We start from the raw sequence: 16,384 nt of genomic DNA, 5'->3' as shown, positions 1-16,384 counted from the left end.
ATAAATAACAAAGGTATTTTGTCATTTAGCCATTTTCAATGACAGAACATAATCAGCATTTTAGACAAATCCATAGGATAATAAAAAGCCAATGAATGCAGTAATGTCTACAACATAGACTACACTAAATTCATAACCTTAAAAAAAATATTGCCTATACATTCATACAAGCATAGGCTGTGTTTTGTTGTGTTTTTTCAATGTGAAAAAAGGCGTTGTAAAATAGTTTTTTATAAAATGGTCTTTAATTTTCACATGAATAAACATGGCACAGAACAGTATCTAAAGAGAGTGCACAATAAAAAACAGGAAGTCACAGACAAATGCAGAAGTGTATCCAAAGAGGGTGCATGAAGTTGAGATAGCGAAATGCCATACTTTCTTTTTGAGCCTTCCGGTACTTCATCCATCACAAGTTAATGTTTTTATGGTGGTGACGTAGTCCATAGGAACTTGGCTTGGGAACCGGACGGTCACTGGTTAAATTCCCCGAAAGACCAAGTGCTACCGTGGTGTCCCTGAGCAAGGCACCGTGCCCTACATGATTTTCGGTTGCTCAGGATTTAACGAGATTAAATATATATATATACAATCCCACATTTGCATATGTTTCCTTTTCAAAAACATGGCAAAGTCAGGAAGATCTGAACACAACAAGCAAACCAAAGAAATGTTGCACATGCTAGGTGTTTGGAAACTTCCTGAAACTTTGATGTTGCACAAGAAGGAATAAAAAGAAAAGTGAGGAGAGGAAGAGGCAGTTCATAGCAGAGACACTCAGCAGAGAACACTGTGGAGAGAAAAGAGCAAGACAGAAACAGGTAAGACACAACATCTTTATTTATGGTTAAAATAGCCTTTTGAGCTATACATTGACATTGTTTAATGAAAACGTTATGTCCTAGCTCTATCACAAAAAACGCTTTTTCATGAACTTTGATTTTCCATTAAAGTGAGGGTGAACTCAGTTTGGGAAAAAAGTGCTTTGGGACAGAATTAGTGATTTTGCCATTTCTCTAACCAATAGTAAGATGTCAGTTCTTTTAGTAAATGATTTTGAGGGGTTGCAAAGTTGCAGTTTTTAAAGCTACTCTACTCTAGAAAGATTAAGCTACATATAAGATATTTTGACAACAAGTGTCACAAAGGACTTTGAACTAACACATATCAGGGAAGTCACACCCTGGATATAGTAATATTACAACTACAGAATACCTGAATATGCATCGTCCTGTATTAAGATCTGTGTGTCAGCTATGGAGCTTTCCTTTGGTTCACTTCCTCTATGTTTGCTGCACTTTCAGTGTCAAGTTTGTCCTGTGGAGACTGACGGCTTCAAGCATAAAATCAGGATGTTTCTTATCTGTGCAACGCTGCTTTTCTCTGTGAGCTGCATCAAGGCACAAACAGGTACTGTATGCATTTTTATTGTTATGCAAAAGTTAAAGATTTAATATAATGCTAATATATGTCATGATACTTGTCCTTTGTATCATTATTTTTCTGCCATGCTTCCACATTACATGTATTACGTTTTTCCACCAGCTCATAAGCAACAATTCCTTGCATTATATATTACCTGACTTCAGATAATCATTTAATTGGTCTTTTTGTTATGGCCTATCAAACTAAAATGTTCATAGTAGAAGCCTTTCTTCATAATTTATCAGAATCAATGTATTATCATGATATGTTGTCACAATTATAATAATCTATGTCCCTTTATTTTCACTGTTTTTTATTAACAGGTGCAGTTTTGGGAAGACCACACTGTTACAGAGGTTACTGTATCACTCGTAGTGAAGCAGATATAACAGCAGAGGCTGGACTCTGTGTTGTGATACCGTGCTCTTTCACTACTATGACATCCTTTACACCCCAACATTTAGTTTGGTACAAATGTGAACGGTCTAAACCAAGATGTAGCGATTCTGACATTATATTCCACACAAACAAGTACAACAACAAGGTTCAGACTTTGTTCAAAGGACGGGTTTCACTGTTGGAGCATGATGTGAGTCAGGGGAACTGCAGCATCATCATCAACGACCTCACCAGCTCAGACTCTGGAGCATATCAGCTCAGAGTTAATGGGTTTCGTTCTGGGGAAGTGGATGGACTTACATACTCTCAAAGATCATTTGTCTCTGTAAAAGGTATGGAGAGCTACAACAAATATTCATAGTCAAAATGTTAATTACATCAACATATTTGGTTTATTTTAAGTCTTAATAGGGAATGAGGTTTGGGGATGTTTTTCATTTTTCAACCTCTGTGGGCAGCCAATGGGAACTGCAGCAGTTCCTGGTTGAACTCTTACACATCGCCTCATACTTTTAAACTAAGTATCTGATTATTTTTCTAACCTGTAGGTGAATGATGACCTTCAAGCTATTGAACTGATTTGACTAATAGACCGCTCTGTCTTTAGGTCTGAGCCAGAAGCCCTCAGTGATGATCCCTTCTCTGACGGATGGACAGCAGACCACACTGACCTGCACTGCTCCTGTTCTCTGTTCTGGATCTAATCCTGAATTCACCTGGACGTGGAGAGGAGCAGGAGTGAATGACTCTCAGATCACAGGAAACATCACTGCTTTCAAAACTGAGAATCTGACTGCTGTCACACAGAGACACAGCTCCACTCTGACCTTTAACACTTCAGCTGAACACCACAACAGCAGTATTACCTGTGAGGTCAGCTTCACAAACGACATCACTGCAGAGGAGACTGTGACTCTTAATGTGACCTGTGAGTAGATCATACTGTGTTTCTTTCTAGTTCTCTGATTTGTGTTGTCTTGCAGGAAAGTTTGGCACCTGAGGTCAACTTTAACACTATAAAAGATATAATGCATATTGTATATTTTTCTGATAGATGTGAAGAAAGCCAAAATCTCGGGGAATGCAAGTGTAATGGAGGGTGAGACTCTACATTTGACCTGCAGTGTTGACAGTTTCCCTCCATCCCTCATCATGTGGACTAACTCCTATGACAGAAACTTTAAAAATGGATCAGAAACAAGTCTTCAAAATGGCACTTTGACTGACCTGCAGAACGGCACTGACACTTTCCTGCAGGATGAAAGAGGAATCAACATTTTTTCCATCTCAAACATGACACCAGAAGATTCTGGACCTTACATCTGCAAAGTGAAATATCTGAACCACACCCTGATAGAACAAGTTAATGTTACAGTCATATGTAAGTATTTTGTTCAACAGGTCGAATATAGAACATTTCTTTCCTCTCGCTAAATTGAGTCTATAAGAGCAAGTCTTTTTTGACGGCTAAAGAAACATTCTGGCTTCACTGGAGCCACATGCTTAGACAATAATAATCATTGGGCTTTCTGTCGAAACTATGCCATGTTTAGAGTTTGGCGCCCTCCAGTGTTATTATGAAAGAAAATGCACAATCCCCAAAAATATGAAAGCAATTACGAAAAAACCTTCAGCCACAGATTTTGTTTCTCCTGTTCCATTTTAAACACAGCATACCACACTGTTGTATTAATTCCCATATTTGTTTTGCATAGTGCAGTTATTATTGTGCCTAAAATGAATTACAGATAAAACTGGAATTAACATACAGTATATGTGACAGATATTCCCACATTCATGCGTTTGGTTAATACTATCAAACTAAATATTTTTCAGCTTTTATTCTATTTTAAATGTTTGTATATGTGCTTCACAGATATGAGGGAAACTCTGATCACTGGAGATACAACTGTTAAGGAGGGAGCTTCTCTGAATTTAACCTGCAGTGTTGAAAGTTTTCCTCCGTCTCATATCACATGGGCTAAACCTGGCTTCAACACAAACCTGTACAATGGACCGGAGTCTAACCTGCAGAGCGACAATGGGCCAGTCACACTTCTCATCCCTAATGTGACCTCAGGATATTCTGGACAGTACATCTGTACTGCGCAACACTTAAACACGACGGTGACTACTTATGCAGATGTAACAGTGACATGTAAGTAGATGGTACTAATCTTGAAAAAGAAGCTTATGGTCATACTTCAGTATTTTCTTGTGACTTTGCTTTTGTGTTTACAGGGTTTTCAAGGATCTTCAAAAGCTCTGAATGTGTGGTTCATTCAGGCGTCCTGAATTGTGTGTGTATCACTGAAGGGTTTCCTCTACCCACCATCGAATGGCCACTGTTGAAGAAACACACAGAGTACTCCGTCTTTACCACTGTGTCAAACTACACAATCAACAGCAGCCTTACTTTGAAACATAACAGCAACACCTCTGTTGAGTGTGTCAGCACCCATGAAAATGGGGAAGCAAAAACAAACCTCACCATCAGAATAAACACGTCAGAACAAGGGGGTACGTGTTGTCAAATAAAACACTCTAGTTGCTGTAGACAGCTGCTTTACTGTTATACAATTAGACAATAATCGTGCAAGATGTGGGATATAAACTATTGCATGTTTAGTAGTTTTAAGACATTTTCTTTTTGTTTCTCCTCATTGCAGATAAATCCCAAAATATATTTAAAATGGTTTCCCAGCTGAAAGTCATCATTGCCTTTTTCATTGGAGTACTTCTGTCAGCATTCCTTTGCTGTTTTGCCACAAAATGCCACAGGTACACTAAATCAATAATTAATACCTAGTTTATTTTGTGGATAATCTTCAAACATAAGTGTAACCTTGATGCTGTTTTAAAGGATTTTGTTACATAGAAATAAACAGAAGATCTCTGAAAATCTGGAAGAGACTATGGGGATGGTGGCCAGTCAAGAGGAAACACAAGTAAATATATTCTTTCCAGTAATATTCTGTATATAAAAACATTTCTGTACATTACATAAAACATTGCTTTTATTATGAATTGGCCAAAATATAACATCTAGTATTTTAATAAGTGTAATAATGACATTCATTGTTTAGCATTCGAGTCGGACTCACTTTTTATTTTTTTATTTGACCTTGTAAAAAACCTGCTGTTTGTAAGATAAGTTTTTGTAATATTTTCTAACACTGTCACAACATCCTCACCAGAGTGCAGTCGACAGATAATATGGTAGAAAAACCATCTTCCTGTGCATCCCTACAGTTCTTCTAATGTGTTTAGCATAAGTCGGCCGCACGAGAATGAGCATCTCTTATTAGAGCCAAGGAGTATTTAACCGCAGTATCACTTGCTCCTCTTAACTCAGATCAAACTTTTATGATAAAAACAGATGCACATGAAGATGGAATATAGTATCTTCAACGAGTGTCAAGGCTTTCCTCAAAATCAACATTTTAATTACGCTATGACTTTTTAAAGCTAGGGTTGTCATTAATGTAAATATACCAGATATCAATTTGACGTGCTTTGTACACTTTTGATGAATATAGCAGCTGCTGAATGAGTCATATTATTTCACGTTGTACCTGACAGATAAATGTTGCTCAAGCAGAGGAAGATTATCATACCTACTTCCAAGAGGCAGCTGAAGAAGAAGGAGCTGTGGAAGCAGAGATAGGAGAAACTGATCTCAATGAAGGACCAACAGATGTGGAGTATGCGAGCATTGATTTCTCCATGTTGAAAATAAACAGTCAGAGGGAGGGAGCAAAGAAGCCAGGAACCACAGAGACGGAGTACGCTGAAATTAACAAAAAAGTAAAAGACGAAAGAGAAGACAATGGCGGAGAGGAAGGTTATGTGTTGGAAGAGGAAGAGGCCGTCGCCACGGAGGAGGAGGAGACAAAATATGGTGAAAAGGAGGAAGAGGAGGATGAGGAGGATGTTGCATTGTACTCCAATGTGAAGGAAATAATGGCTGAGACTTGAAGGCCGTTGCACAGTGGAGCTGCTTAAAGATGAAATGTCTCTTTATCTCATCTGTTGTGATTGACATTATGGACTAATGATGGATTTTCATATGGATGAATTTTAGCACTGATCTCTTCTAACTTCAAATTCAGCTACATTTACTGAAGTTACCAAGACATTTCATATTTTTAAATATTGCAGTCTGTGCAAATCCATTCATTGGACTGGACTGAAAATTACTGGACTGGTATTGTGCTTTAATGTGTTTAGTTTTAAAAGGTTTTCAGATATGTTCCCCCCATATCTATTTGTATGCATTATATGAATCTGCTTGACTCACAGTTCAGTAAGACTGAACAATATCTTGTGAACCTATTTCATCTAAAAGAAAAAACAACCTGTTTTCATGTTAGGGAAGAAATCACTGAGTGGTAAGTAAAAAGAGCACCTTTATTTTTACAGAACCTGTAAACATTACAAATACAGCAAAAGTGCGTTACTGATGAAGACAAAACTGTCGTCTGTCCTTAGCTTTAAAAAAAAGTAATCATGTAGCACCTTGAAGTGCCAACAGGAAGTTATTTAAGAGGATACAGAAATGCCATATAAGGCAATGTTTAAATGAAGAACCCCTTCATTTCCGAGAACTTAACATAAAAACAACCAAATTATCAAAACCATAGTGTTACAAGTGCATGCTCTGTTATAAGGCTGCATCCAGTGGAAACAATAACTAGGAGTTAAACAATACTTTTTAACTTGAGGTATTATTAGCACGTTCAGGGAGTTTTATATTTAAAGAAACAAATCATTTTTTAACTGCAGATATTAACATGAATGCAGATCATTGAGATGCATGGACATTTCACTCTGGTAATTATGTGTTTTAGAACGATGGTTTGTATATTTATTGTTTGTGTTTTTCTGACTCATATTCTGATGCAGACTCATGGTACTAACGCTTGCAATGTTTTTCACACCTTCAGTCATCATGATAAACCTTATAAATAGACTTGTTCACTTCGAGATGTTTTATTCACTGTAAGATCAAATAAAATGTACTTTATTGATCACAAGTTGGGATATGCTTTTGTTGCAGCAGCATAAAAAACAATGCATTGTGCATAATAAAAAATGCAAAGAGTAAAAATAAACATCTTTAAAATACAAACATCTCAAAATAGAAATAAACCGGCTAAAGATGCTCATTATCATCAAATACACATATGATATTTGAATTTTAAGATATTTCATATTATAACTTCAAGTGCAGGAGTCTAGCTGGGCTAATTTGTAGAGAAACTTCCTGAAAACTTTGTGAAGTGCAAAGAAGGAAGAAGTACAAAATGAGGAAGAAGAGAGGAAGAGTTAGTTCAGAGCAGAGAAACTCAGCCGAGAACACTGGAGAGAAGAGAGCCGCAAAGAAATGGCAAAAAGAGGTGAACTCTACATTTAACTTTTTACTATTTAAAATATTCCTTTAAATTGTAGATAATTGTTCCCCTCGTCATGAAATGATTTGAGAATTCAGTGGTTTAATGGCTTTAAATTTGTGCGTCTGCATTTAATTTGCGGCATTTAAGATGAAGCAGCTTCAGATAATTCAAGTTTATTTACATGGCTGCTTTTGGTAGCAGATACAACAAAAGGTTAGGGACTAACATCCCTGAAGCAGATCTTAGCCACATTTGTTAATACTACTTCAGAAGAACAGAAGATGCAATACCCATATCTGAAGCTGTGCTGGCAATGTTGGAGTTGTTCTTGATCCAGTCTTAACCTCTGAAATATTTGAGTTTAGTTTATTTTGTGTATTTATTTATTTATGTAGAGACAGTCCGTCCAAATCATGGACTCAGGATGTTTGTTCTTATCTGGGGGACTCTGCTCTCATCAGGTATGTGTCTTTATTATTATGATAATTATATAATTGATGAAAACTAAAAACTGGGAATAAAATGATCTGTATTCAATATTTAGCATTCCTCACTGCAACTAATAATACACATTGAAACTCTGTGAGGAATACTTATAGTTATGCTAGTGATTTTGATTTGCCAAAGACAATATGGTTTTGAGAAACATGATACATTGAGAAATGCCGGTGTCTGCTCAATGCTTCTTCATTTAACCATTTATTATTGCAAATATCAGAGTGTATCATCATTTGTTCTGTGGGTATATCTCCTTTCCCTTTTTTTATCTCACTGTTTTTATTAACAGGTGCATCAGTTTTGGGAAGACAACATTGTCATAACGAACACACACAATACTGTATCACTCTTAGTGAAGCAGTTCTAAAAGCAGAGGCTGGACTCTGTGTTGTGATACCGTGCTCTTTCACTACTGCGCCTGCCTTTACAACCCAGCATTTAGTTTGGTACAAATGTGCACAGTCTAAATCAAAATGTGAGGATTCTGACGTTATATTGAACACCACCAAGTTAAACAAGGGTCAGTCTTTGTTCAAAGGACGAATTTCGCTGTTGGAGCCTGATGTGAGTCAGGGGAACTGCAGCATCATCATCAATGACCTCACCGAGTCAGACTCTGGAGCATATCAGTTCAGAGTTGGTGGTCTGCTAAACATTAATAAAGCAGATGGATGGACTTACCTTGAAAAAGCTGCTGTCTCTGTTAAAGGTATGGAGAGCTACAGCAAATATTCACACTGAAGATGTCTTATCTGTACCCATAAAATGCACCAACATATTTTATATATTTATAGTCTCTATTCTGGTGATTTGGCATTGAGAGCTTTTGTCGACCTCTGTGGGCAGCCAGTAGGAACTGCAGCAGTTCCTGATTTAACTTTTACTCAATGCCCAGTGGAAATGTTAAACTAAGTATCTAATATGTATGCCCAAATGTAGGTGAATGATGACCTTCAAGCTGTTAAACTGATTTGACTAATAGACTGCTCTGTCTTTAGGTCTGAGCCAGAAGCCCTCAGTGATGATCCCTTCTCTGACGGATGGACAGCAGACCACACTGACCTGCACTGCTCCTGTTCTCTGTTCTGGATCTAATCCTAAATTCACCTGGACATGGAGAGGAGCAGGAGTGAAGGACTCTCAGATCACAGGAAACATCACCGCTTTCAAGACTGAGAATCTGACTGCTGTCACACAGAGACACAGCTCCACTCTGACCTTTAACCCTGCAGCTGAACACCACAACAGCAGTGTTACCTGTGAGGTCAGCTTCACAAACAACATCACTGCAGAGGAGACTGTGACTCTTAATGTGACCTGTAAGTATCACATTTTACATTCTGATTTGTTGAAATCAAATCTGTCTCCCTTTTTTGAGACAAGTGTTTATGTCCCTCTCTGAAACGTCATTTAAAGCAATCAGTTGTACTTAAGGTCTTTGAGGCCTCTTACACTGCGTGACTGACAGGATCGAAAGCTTCAACCTGTTTTAGTACAGCTACTCATATCACAGATCATATTGTATGTTCTCCAAGGACTGATAATCAGTGGAAATATATAAGGTTGAGGTTTGCGGTTGTATTATCATCAATATTATGACAGCAGAATGTTTTGGACAGAACATCTGTACAGTGACATATCTGAACAACAATCTGAAAAAGCAGTTGACGTACATTTACATTTTTTTCCAATGATTTTAGTCATTATTTTATACTTGTATTCTTTTGGAGTATCTTTATTATCTGAGGGAATTTACAAAAGCGTCAGTGTATTTAATTTAAGTTTTTGATGGGAATTTTATTTCTTACATATTCGGTTTTTACCAACATATTTCTTTAATTGAAATGATCCTCCATATTTAAGCGCTTTAAGGCCTCTAGGTGGTTTTCAGCCTCAGCTTGGAGACACATAGGAAATTGTTCGAACAATTGATTCATTTGATATGACGATGCAATTTTACATTTTGTCGAATAAATTCTTATGTTTTTTTAAATGTCTTTCTTTCAAGTTGTGAAGGAACCTTTGATCAGTGGAATTACTATTGTCAAAGATGGTGATGATTTAAATCTGACCTGCAGTGTTGAAAGTTTTCCTCCATGTGTTATTACATGGACTATACATGGTTCCAACAAAAACTTGTCAAAAGAAACCAAAATCATCGTGCATAGCGACACTGGAACAGCCACTCTTATCCTCCGTAATATAAAAGCAGAATATTCTGGACTGTACGTCTGTACAGCAACACACCAGATCCCTACTCTGAGTTCACATGCTGAAGTAAATGTGACATGTGAGTAGGCTGCTCTATTCTCCTTTTAAATATATACATAATATGATGTGTTTGTTTGCTTTGTTGATTAGATCCCTTGAGTGTTTGCAAGTTTTCCAAGGATCTCAAGTGCCTCTTGATGTATGGTCCAGTCAGAGGTTCTGACGTGTGTGTGTTTCAGTGAAATGTTTCCCTTACCCACCATCAAATGGCCGCAGTTGGACTAACACTGAATACTCTGTCACTACAAATCTCTCAAACCATGCAGTTGACATAAAATTATTAGTGCAATTTTTTTTCAACAGGTTTTCACAAGTTATTTTCAGCTATCTTAATTTTCAGAAGTAATTTGCAGATCAATCATTGTTTCAGTTTTTGAGAGATTTTATTTCTTACATATTGGCTATAACCAATAAAATCCTTCAGTTAAAATGTCTCACCCAACCAAAGGCTTCCAGCTGGTTTGAGCCTCAGCTTGAACTAAATTGAATTCACTATTTTATTCAATAGAGACCATGCAATGTAATGTTTTGTCAAACTAATTCTTGTTATCCGTCTAACTTTCTCAAAGACTTGAAGAAACCTGTGATCATTGGAAGGACAACTGTGAAAGAGGGTGATGATTTAAATCTGACCTGCAGTGTTGAAAGTTTTCCTTCATGTGATATTACATGGACTAAACATGGTTCCCAAAAAGCATTGTCAAACGAAACCAAAATCATCGTGCATAACGGCACTGGAACAGCCACTCTTACCATCTCTGATGGGACAGCAGATCATTCTGGACTTTACGTCTGTACAGCAACACACCAGATCCCTCCTCTGAGTATGCATGCTGAAGTAAATGTGACATGTGAGTGGGCTGCTCTATTCTCCTTTTAAATACATAAATGTCATCTTACTGTGAATTTGCTGTGTTGTTAGGATCCATGCTGTGTGTCTGCAGTTTTTACAAGGAACTTAAGAATTCTGGTTTATTTAGAGGTCCTGACGTGTGTGTTTGTGTGTGTCTGTGTGTGTCTTTGAAGGATTTCCTTTACCCATCATCATATGGTCTCTGTTGGACTACACTGAATCCTCTGTCACTTTGTCAAATCACGCAGTTGACATAACATTATTTGTACTTAATTTGTTTTTATTGATCTTGAGAAGTTCTTATCGGGTATCTGTATTATCAGACGGCAATGTGTATTACATTGTAGTTATTGATTGATATATTACTTCTTAAATAATAGACTCTCACCAACATAATCCTTTAGTTAAAATGTCTCACCCATATTTAGGCACTTCACCACATTTAGGTGTTTTTCAGCCTCAGCTTGGAGCCACATTTGTAAGATGATAGGTTGTTAGAATGTATGGCTTTGAACTGGTAGTGACAATGAAGTTTAACATTTTTTCAAACTAATTATTATAGTTTTCCTTGTTTTATTTCTTCAAGTTGTGAAGAAACCTGTGATCACTGGAAATACAACAATCAAAGAAGGTGATGATTTACATCTGACCTGCAGTGTTAGAAGTTTCCCTCCATCTGTTATGGCATGGACTAAACATGGTCTCGTCAAAAACCTGACAAAACAAACCAAACTGGACCTCCATAACGACACTAGAACAGCCACTCTTATCATCCACAATGTGACATTAGAATATTCTGGACTGTACGTCTGCACAGCAACACACCAGATCCCTACTCTGAGTACACATGCTGAAGTAAATGTGACATGTGAGTAGGCTGCTCTACTACTTTCAATTACAATAATATCATCTTACTGTAAGTTTGCTGTATTGTTCAAATCCCTTGTGTATGTGTTTGCAGTTCATCCAAGGATCTTCAGTACCTCTGGATGTGTGGTTCAGTCGGAGGTTCTGACATGTGTGTGTATCACTGACGGTTTTCCTTTACCCACCATCAAATGGCCGCTGTTAGATGCTCACACTGAATACTCTGTCACTACCAACTTCTCAAACCACACAGTCAACGTCAGCTTTACTGTATCTGTAAAAGATCGCAACTACACCACTGTCGAGTGCATCAGCAGAAATTATATTGGGGAAGCAAAAGAAAACCTCAATGTTACGAAAATAAATGTAATAGAATGTAAGTGTTGACAGCTAATACCTCTCTTGACTCAAGACCACCGGTGATCAAAGCTATTATTTATTTTATTAATCTGTTTTTTTCCTTTCCAGATCCCCTCCATATGTTATTCACAACTTTTAATCTGCTGCCACTCATCATTGTGTTTTTGATTGGCCTACTTGCTTCAACATCCATCTACTGTTGTGCCAGAAAATGCCACAGGTACACATTTTATATGTTTTTGTTGGCTGTGCTTTTTTTTTGTTGACATTTCATTTATGCAAGGCTGTTGAGAGCAGTGTGGAGACAATCCTCCAGATAGATCCTCCTTTATAGAGAGTATTTAAGCAATAGATCAAAAAACTGAAGTTGCCTGGTAATTAGTAAAAACTGTCAAAAAATAAGGAAAATGTGTCAGCAGTCATGATGAATAATTAATGTGATAATGATGTTCATCGATTTGGGGCTGAAGCATTCTTAATAAAAAAGTATGGTCCTTTCTTAAGACTTCTTGCTTGTTAATTGTTTTGCTGTTGCTTCTGTTTATTTAATTTTCTCTCCAGAAGTAAACGGAAGAACTCTGAAGAAATCGCTGAAACTCTGGAGATGGTAACTACTCAAGTGGCTCCATTGCCATTTATATAGACACAGCTGGCTTTGATATATGAATACCTAAAATATTTGCTGAATTGTTAATCTTATGGTGCAGAAATGCTCTGCAATGATTTAGTTTTTCATTTAACTTCAAATTGCAGAAACTTAAATAGTCGTATGTATGCAGATTCAAAGAAAATAAGAAGAAGATATATTTTAAATGTATATCAAGGGAAATGACTCTTGTTTTTGTTTTGATAGCTAAACTGTATGTTACTGATGTATGGACTTTATGTTTTATTTTTGTAAATAAACTTGTCTTGCCTTGCCTTTACATAAATTGTCTGGTTTGTATTAGCTGGAAAATCAAATTTTTTTAATTTCTACCTGACAGATCAGTGCTGGTGAAGCTGTGCAAAACGATGGGAACCAAGACAAAGAGGAAGCTGAAGGAGGAGCTGTGGCTCCACCAAACGGTGATGTGGAACCAAAAGAGGTGGTATACTCTGACATTGACTTCAGCTTGTTGGAAAGAAAGGGTCCCAAAAGGCCAGAGGCTACTCAAGAGTCCACAGAGACAGAGTACGCTGAAGTTAAAAAGAAAGGGGAGAGACCAGACAATGGTGCAAAGGATGGGGAAATGGTGGACGGCAACCAAGAGGAAAAGGTGAAGTTAGGTGATGATAAAGAGGGGGAACAGTGCATGTCTGCAGAGGAGGGGGAGGGAGGGCAGGATGTGGCATTGTACTCAAATTTGAATGAAATAATGGGTGAGGTTTGAGCACAGTGTGGCTTGAAATCACAAAATGAAAAAAACAGTTTTTCATTGCAAACACAATGGCTGATTAAACATTGGCATAACATGCATGCAGTTAACAAGAATGACATATAGCATATTTCTACAGAATAGAAACCATGTGCAATCAATTTTAAAAGTAATTGAAAAACACTGTACACAGCTGTCAGTGTGAAATTAGCCGACATTATCAAGGTGTTCTATTTCTTTAAATTTACTACCATTTTTTTTGTTACACCTATTCAATATGCAAAATATTTTTAATCGTTACAGTTTGTGCTTTGCTGATCCCCTATCCATCCCGTATGGACTGCATGTACATTTTATCAGCATGAATTATTGTAGCAGTTAGGCTTTCAATTATAATGCATTGTTTTTTTGGGGGGAGAAATGCACGCAGCTAGCATTGCATGTATCATTACTATGAAGATATTGAAGAAGGTCTTGTATTGTTTTTTATTGGGTTTCTTTGTTCGAATGCAGTTTTTTTCTGCTGTTTAATTCCATTGAGCTGTTCTAAACAATGTATTGCTTTGTTCATTAACATGACTATAGGAGCTCTGTTTGTACCAAAGTCTGCATTTTAACTTTTAGTATGTATAGGAAATAGTGAATATATGTACACTGTATTACATTCCTTTCACAGCTGTTTATAGCTTATACAAGTTATTTACTCTTATTGAACTGTTTGTAGAAGTGTTTTTGTTAAGAATGTGATTAGCTTTAGCTGTATACTATGATCCAAGTTAACAAAATGGTAGCATTTACAGAAGTTCCACATTTTAACCGACTGTTTTATACATAGGAGTTAGAAGCGAATAGCAAATCAATTCACATGTCTGTGATAGCATGAGCTATAGAGCCAGCAGAGTTAGCTTAGCTTAGTATAAAGACTGTATATGCAGAAGTAAGAACTTACCAAAAGACATGTTAAAAGTGCAATTTGTAGTTTTAGGACCATTACTGATGTCCAACCAGCAGCACCAGCTGTTGCAGTTAAAAAGTCAGAACCAGAATGTCAGTTAGGTGAATGTTTTTCTTTTTAATTTTTCTTTGATTCATTGTTATAAAGCATATATTTGAGCATGTAATACAGTACTTAACTTTATCCTACTATAGCTGTATAATAAATTTAAAAAAGCTTTAACTTCTCCTTTGACTGTTATATTAGCATAACAGAGAAACCTTTTAACTTGAATTTTTAATTCAAGTCAAATTACTTTGAACTAACTCATATATATATATATATAAAGGATGCTTAACACTGTATTCTGCTGTCACAAACACAGGAAATAATGAGAGTGAGCAAAAAATAACAACTGAAACATCACCCAGGTGGTTTGCATATTGAGTTGTTAAAAGGGAAGAAAGACGCTTTGCTTATAAGAACACATCGCACACATTTCTCACATTTATAAATATGACTTTGTTCCTCTTTATTGGTAAAGCCTTAACGAGGCTTACCGTATTTGACCTAACTCAACATTCATGTAACGACGGTTTTCATAGTAAAGAAAATGAAACTTGTCATATTAACCATTTTGATTTTTGGTTATCATCAATTTAGGAGGTAAAACTCTTTAAGTTCTGTATATTAAATTTATATCAACTATTTATACCTAAATAACAAAATGAGTGGCTGATCCACATACACAGCAACCTTTCTGATACGTCACACACAAAAATTGACTCTTCAGATGTCTCTTTATTTAAAAAGTGTATGTTTATTTATGTGCTTCTCCTTGAAGGCTTTAAAAAGTACAGTTTAACATGTACTCACAGTGGGCATGTGCAGAGGGTGATTTTGGATTAAGGATAAGCTAACAGGATTACAAATGTCCCACCCACGGGACAGACACCTTTAAATAGATCAACCTGAAGCTGCTTGTGCTTCAGAGCTGCAGAAGAGTCAAGATTTGTCAACCAAGAACAAATATTTCAACCACACGGCTGCTTCTCGAGACCTGTAGGTGAGAATGTGCAGTGTTGTAATAAATTGAAATGTTGCATTGGTAAAAGGTCTATATTTCATTGGTTTATACAATGGGAATTCTCTGAATAGCAGAAATAATCAACAGTTTTAGTGATTACTGATAGCAATGCATGTACAACATTTCCTGATCTAAAGACTTTTGGTTGGGAAACCATGTAAACCTTTAGTTCAGTTTTAAACATTGTGTGCATCGGTGTGAGTTTCCTGTGACACCAGAAATAAATGGTTGCTATCAGGTTTTATCGAACTTTGTTGCCACATCTTTGTTTTTGGTATTTATGTCATCAAATCTATTGTTATACTTACAACTATGGTAAAGCTGATTGACTTTGTATACATTTGCTTTTATATCTATATTAAATGTAATTGTAATGTATACCTTTTCACAGGTATGGCGGATGCTTTCAGAAGTCTGAACCTCATTGAGACCCTAAAAGAGTCCATAGACCACAATAAGTTATCAGATGTCAAAGATGCATTAGAAGACCTCCTGATCAGCAGGATCAACCTGGCTGTGATTGGGGACCGTGGGGATGAAAAAGCCTCCTTCATAAACTCCCTCAATGGCCTCAGCTTTGGGGACGATGGAGCAACTCCCTCTGCGTCGCCTGTTGCACCTGAGGAAGTGGCATGCTACCCTAACCCTAAACATCCTGACTTTCGTCTGTGGGATCTTCCACCTGTCCCATCCGCCTCTCCCTTTGAACCAGAGGGATACATGGACACAGTGAAGTTTCCCCGCTACAATGCCGTATTTATAACCTTCACACAGACGCCCCAACCCAACAGTGTGAAAGTGTTCCTTGAGGCTCAGTCACTGCAGCAACAAACAGTGTATTTTATTCTCTTTGCTTTAGAAAATGGCACAGAAAAAAGCATAGAAAAAATAAGGAAAACCAGTGTGGAAGTGCTGAGATCTCAGGGTGTGACTATG

At 37.0% G+C, this 16,384-nt stretch overlaps 2 protein-coding genes across 9 annotated transcripts; both read left to right on the top strand.

Annotated features, from left to right (window-relative positions):
- The first annotated feature begins 739 nt into the window (after nt 1-739).
- Nucleotides 740-6,860, top strand: LOC134861982 (sialic acid-binding Ig-like lectin 5). Of its 3 annotated transcripts, none has more exons than XM_063879626.1 (10): nt 740-821; nt 1,305-1,410; nt 1,749-2,156; nt 2,432-2,752; nt 2,879-2,923; nt 3,701-3,982; nt 4,066-4,344; nt 4,494-4,605; nt 4,688-4,772; nt 5,407-6,860. In XM_063879626.1, exons 2-10 carry the CDS (start codon nt 1,353-1,355, stop codon nt 5,800-5,802), a joined length of 1,986 nt encoding a protein of 661 aa, XP_063735696.1. In that variant the 5' UTR covers nt 740-821; nt 1,305-1,352; the 3' UTR covers nt 5,803-6,860. The 3 variants fall into 3 exon arrangements, with proteins under 3 accessions (XP_063735696.1, XP_063735695.1, XP_063735697.1); XM_063879625.1 differs by having other exon boundaries at nt 2,879-3,205; XM_063879627.1 differs by having other exon boundaries at nt 2,879-3,205; nt 5,426-5,730.
- Nucleotides 6,861-7,077: 217 nt separating this feature from the next.
- Nucleotides 7,078-16,100, top strand: LOC134861980 (sialic acid-binding Ig-like lectin 10). Of its 6 annotated transcripts, none has more exons than XM_063879622.1 (12): nt 7,078-7,223; nt 7,616-7,681; nt 8,008-8,427; nt 8,717-9,037; nt 9,727-10,008; nt 10,559-10,840; nt 11,429-11,710; nt 11,804-12,085; nt 12,178-12,289; nt 12,631-12,676; nt 13,056-13,328; nt 15,840-16,100. In XM_063879622.1, exons 1-12 carry the CDS (start codon nt 7,211-7,213, stop codon nt 15,864-15,866), a joined length of 2,406 nt encoding a protein of 801 aa, XP_063735692.1. In that variant the 5' UTR covers nt 7,078-7,210; the 3' UTR covers nt 15,867-16,100. The 6 variants fall into 6 exon arrangements, with proteins under 6 accessions (XP_063735692.1, XP_063735693.1, XP_063735690.1 ...); XM_063879623.1 differs by lacking the exon at nt 15,840-16,100 and adding an exon at nt 15,206-15,416; XM_063879620.1 differs by lacking the exon at nt 15,840-16,100 and having other exon boundaries at nt 12,634-12,676; nt 13,056-14,993.
- The last annotated feature ends 284 nt before the right edge of the window (nt 16,101-16,384 follow it).

This window comes from Eleginops maclovinus, chromosome 3, assembly GCF_036324505.1.
Source record: "Eleginops maclovinus isolate JMC-PN-2008 ecotype Puerto Natales chromosome 3, JC_Emac_rtc_rv5, whole genome shotgun sequence".
NCBI lineage: Eukaryota > Metazoa > Chordata > Actinopteri > Perciformes > Eleginopidae > Eleginops > Eleginops maclovinus.
The sequence above is the reverse complement of the archived record's forward strand: the minus strand, read 5'-3'. Positions and strand labels throughout refer to the sequence as shown.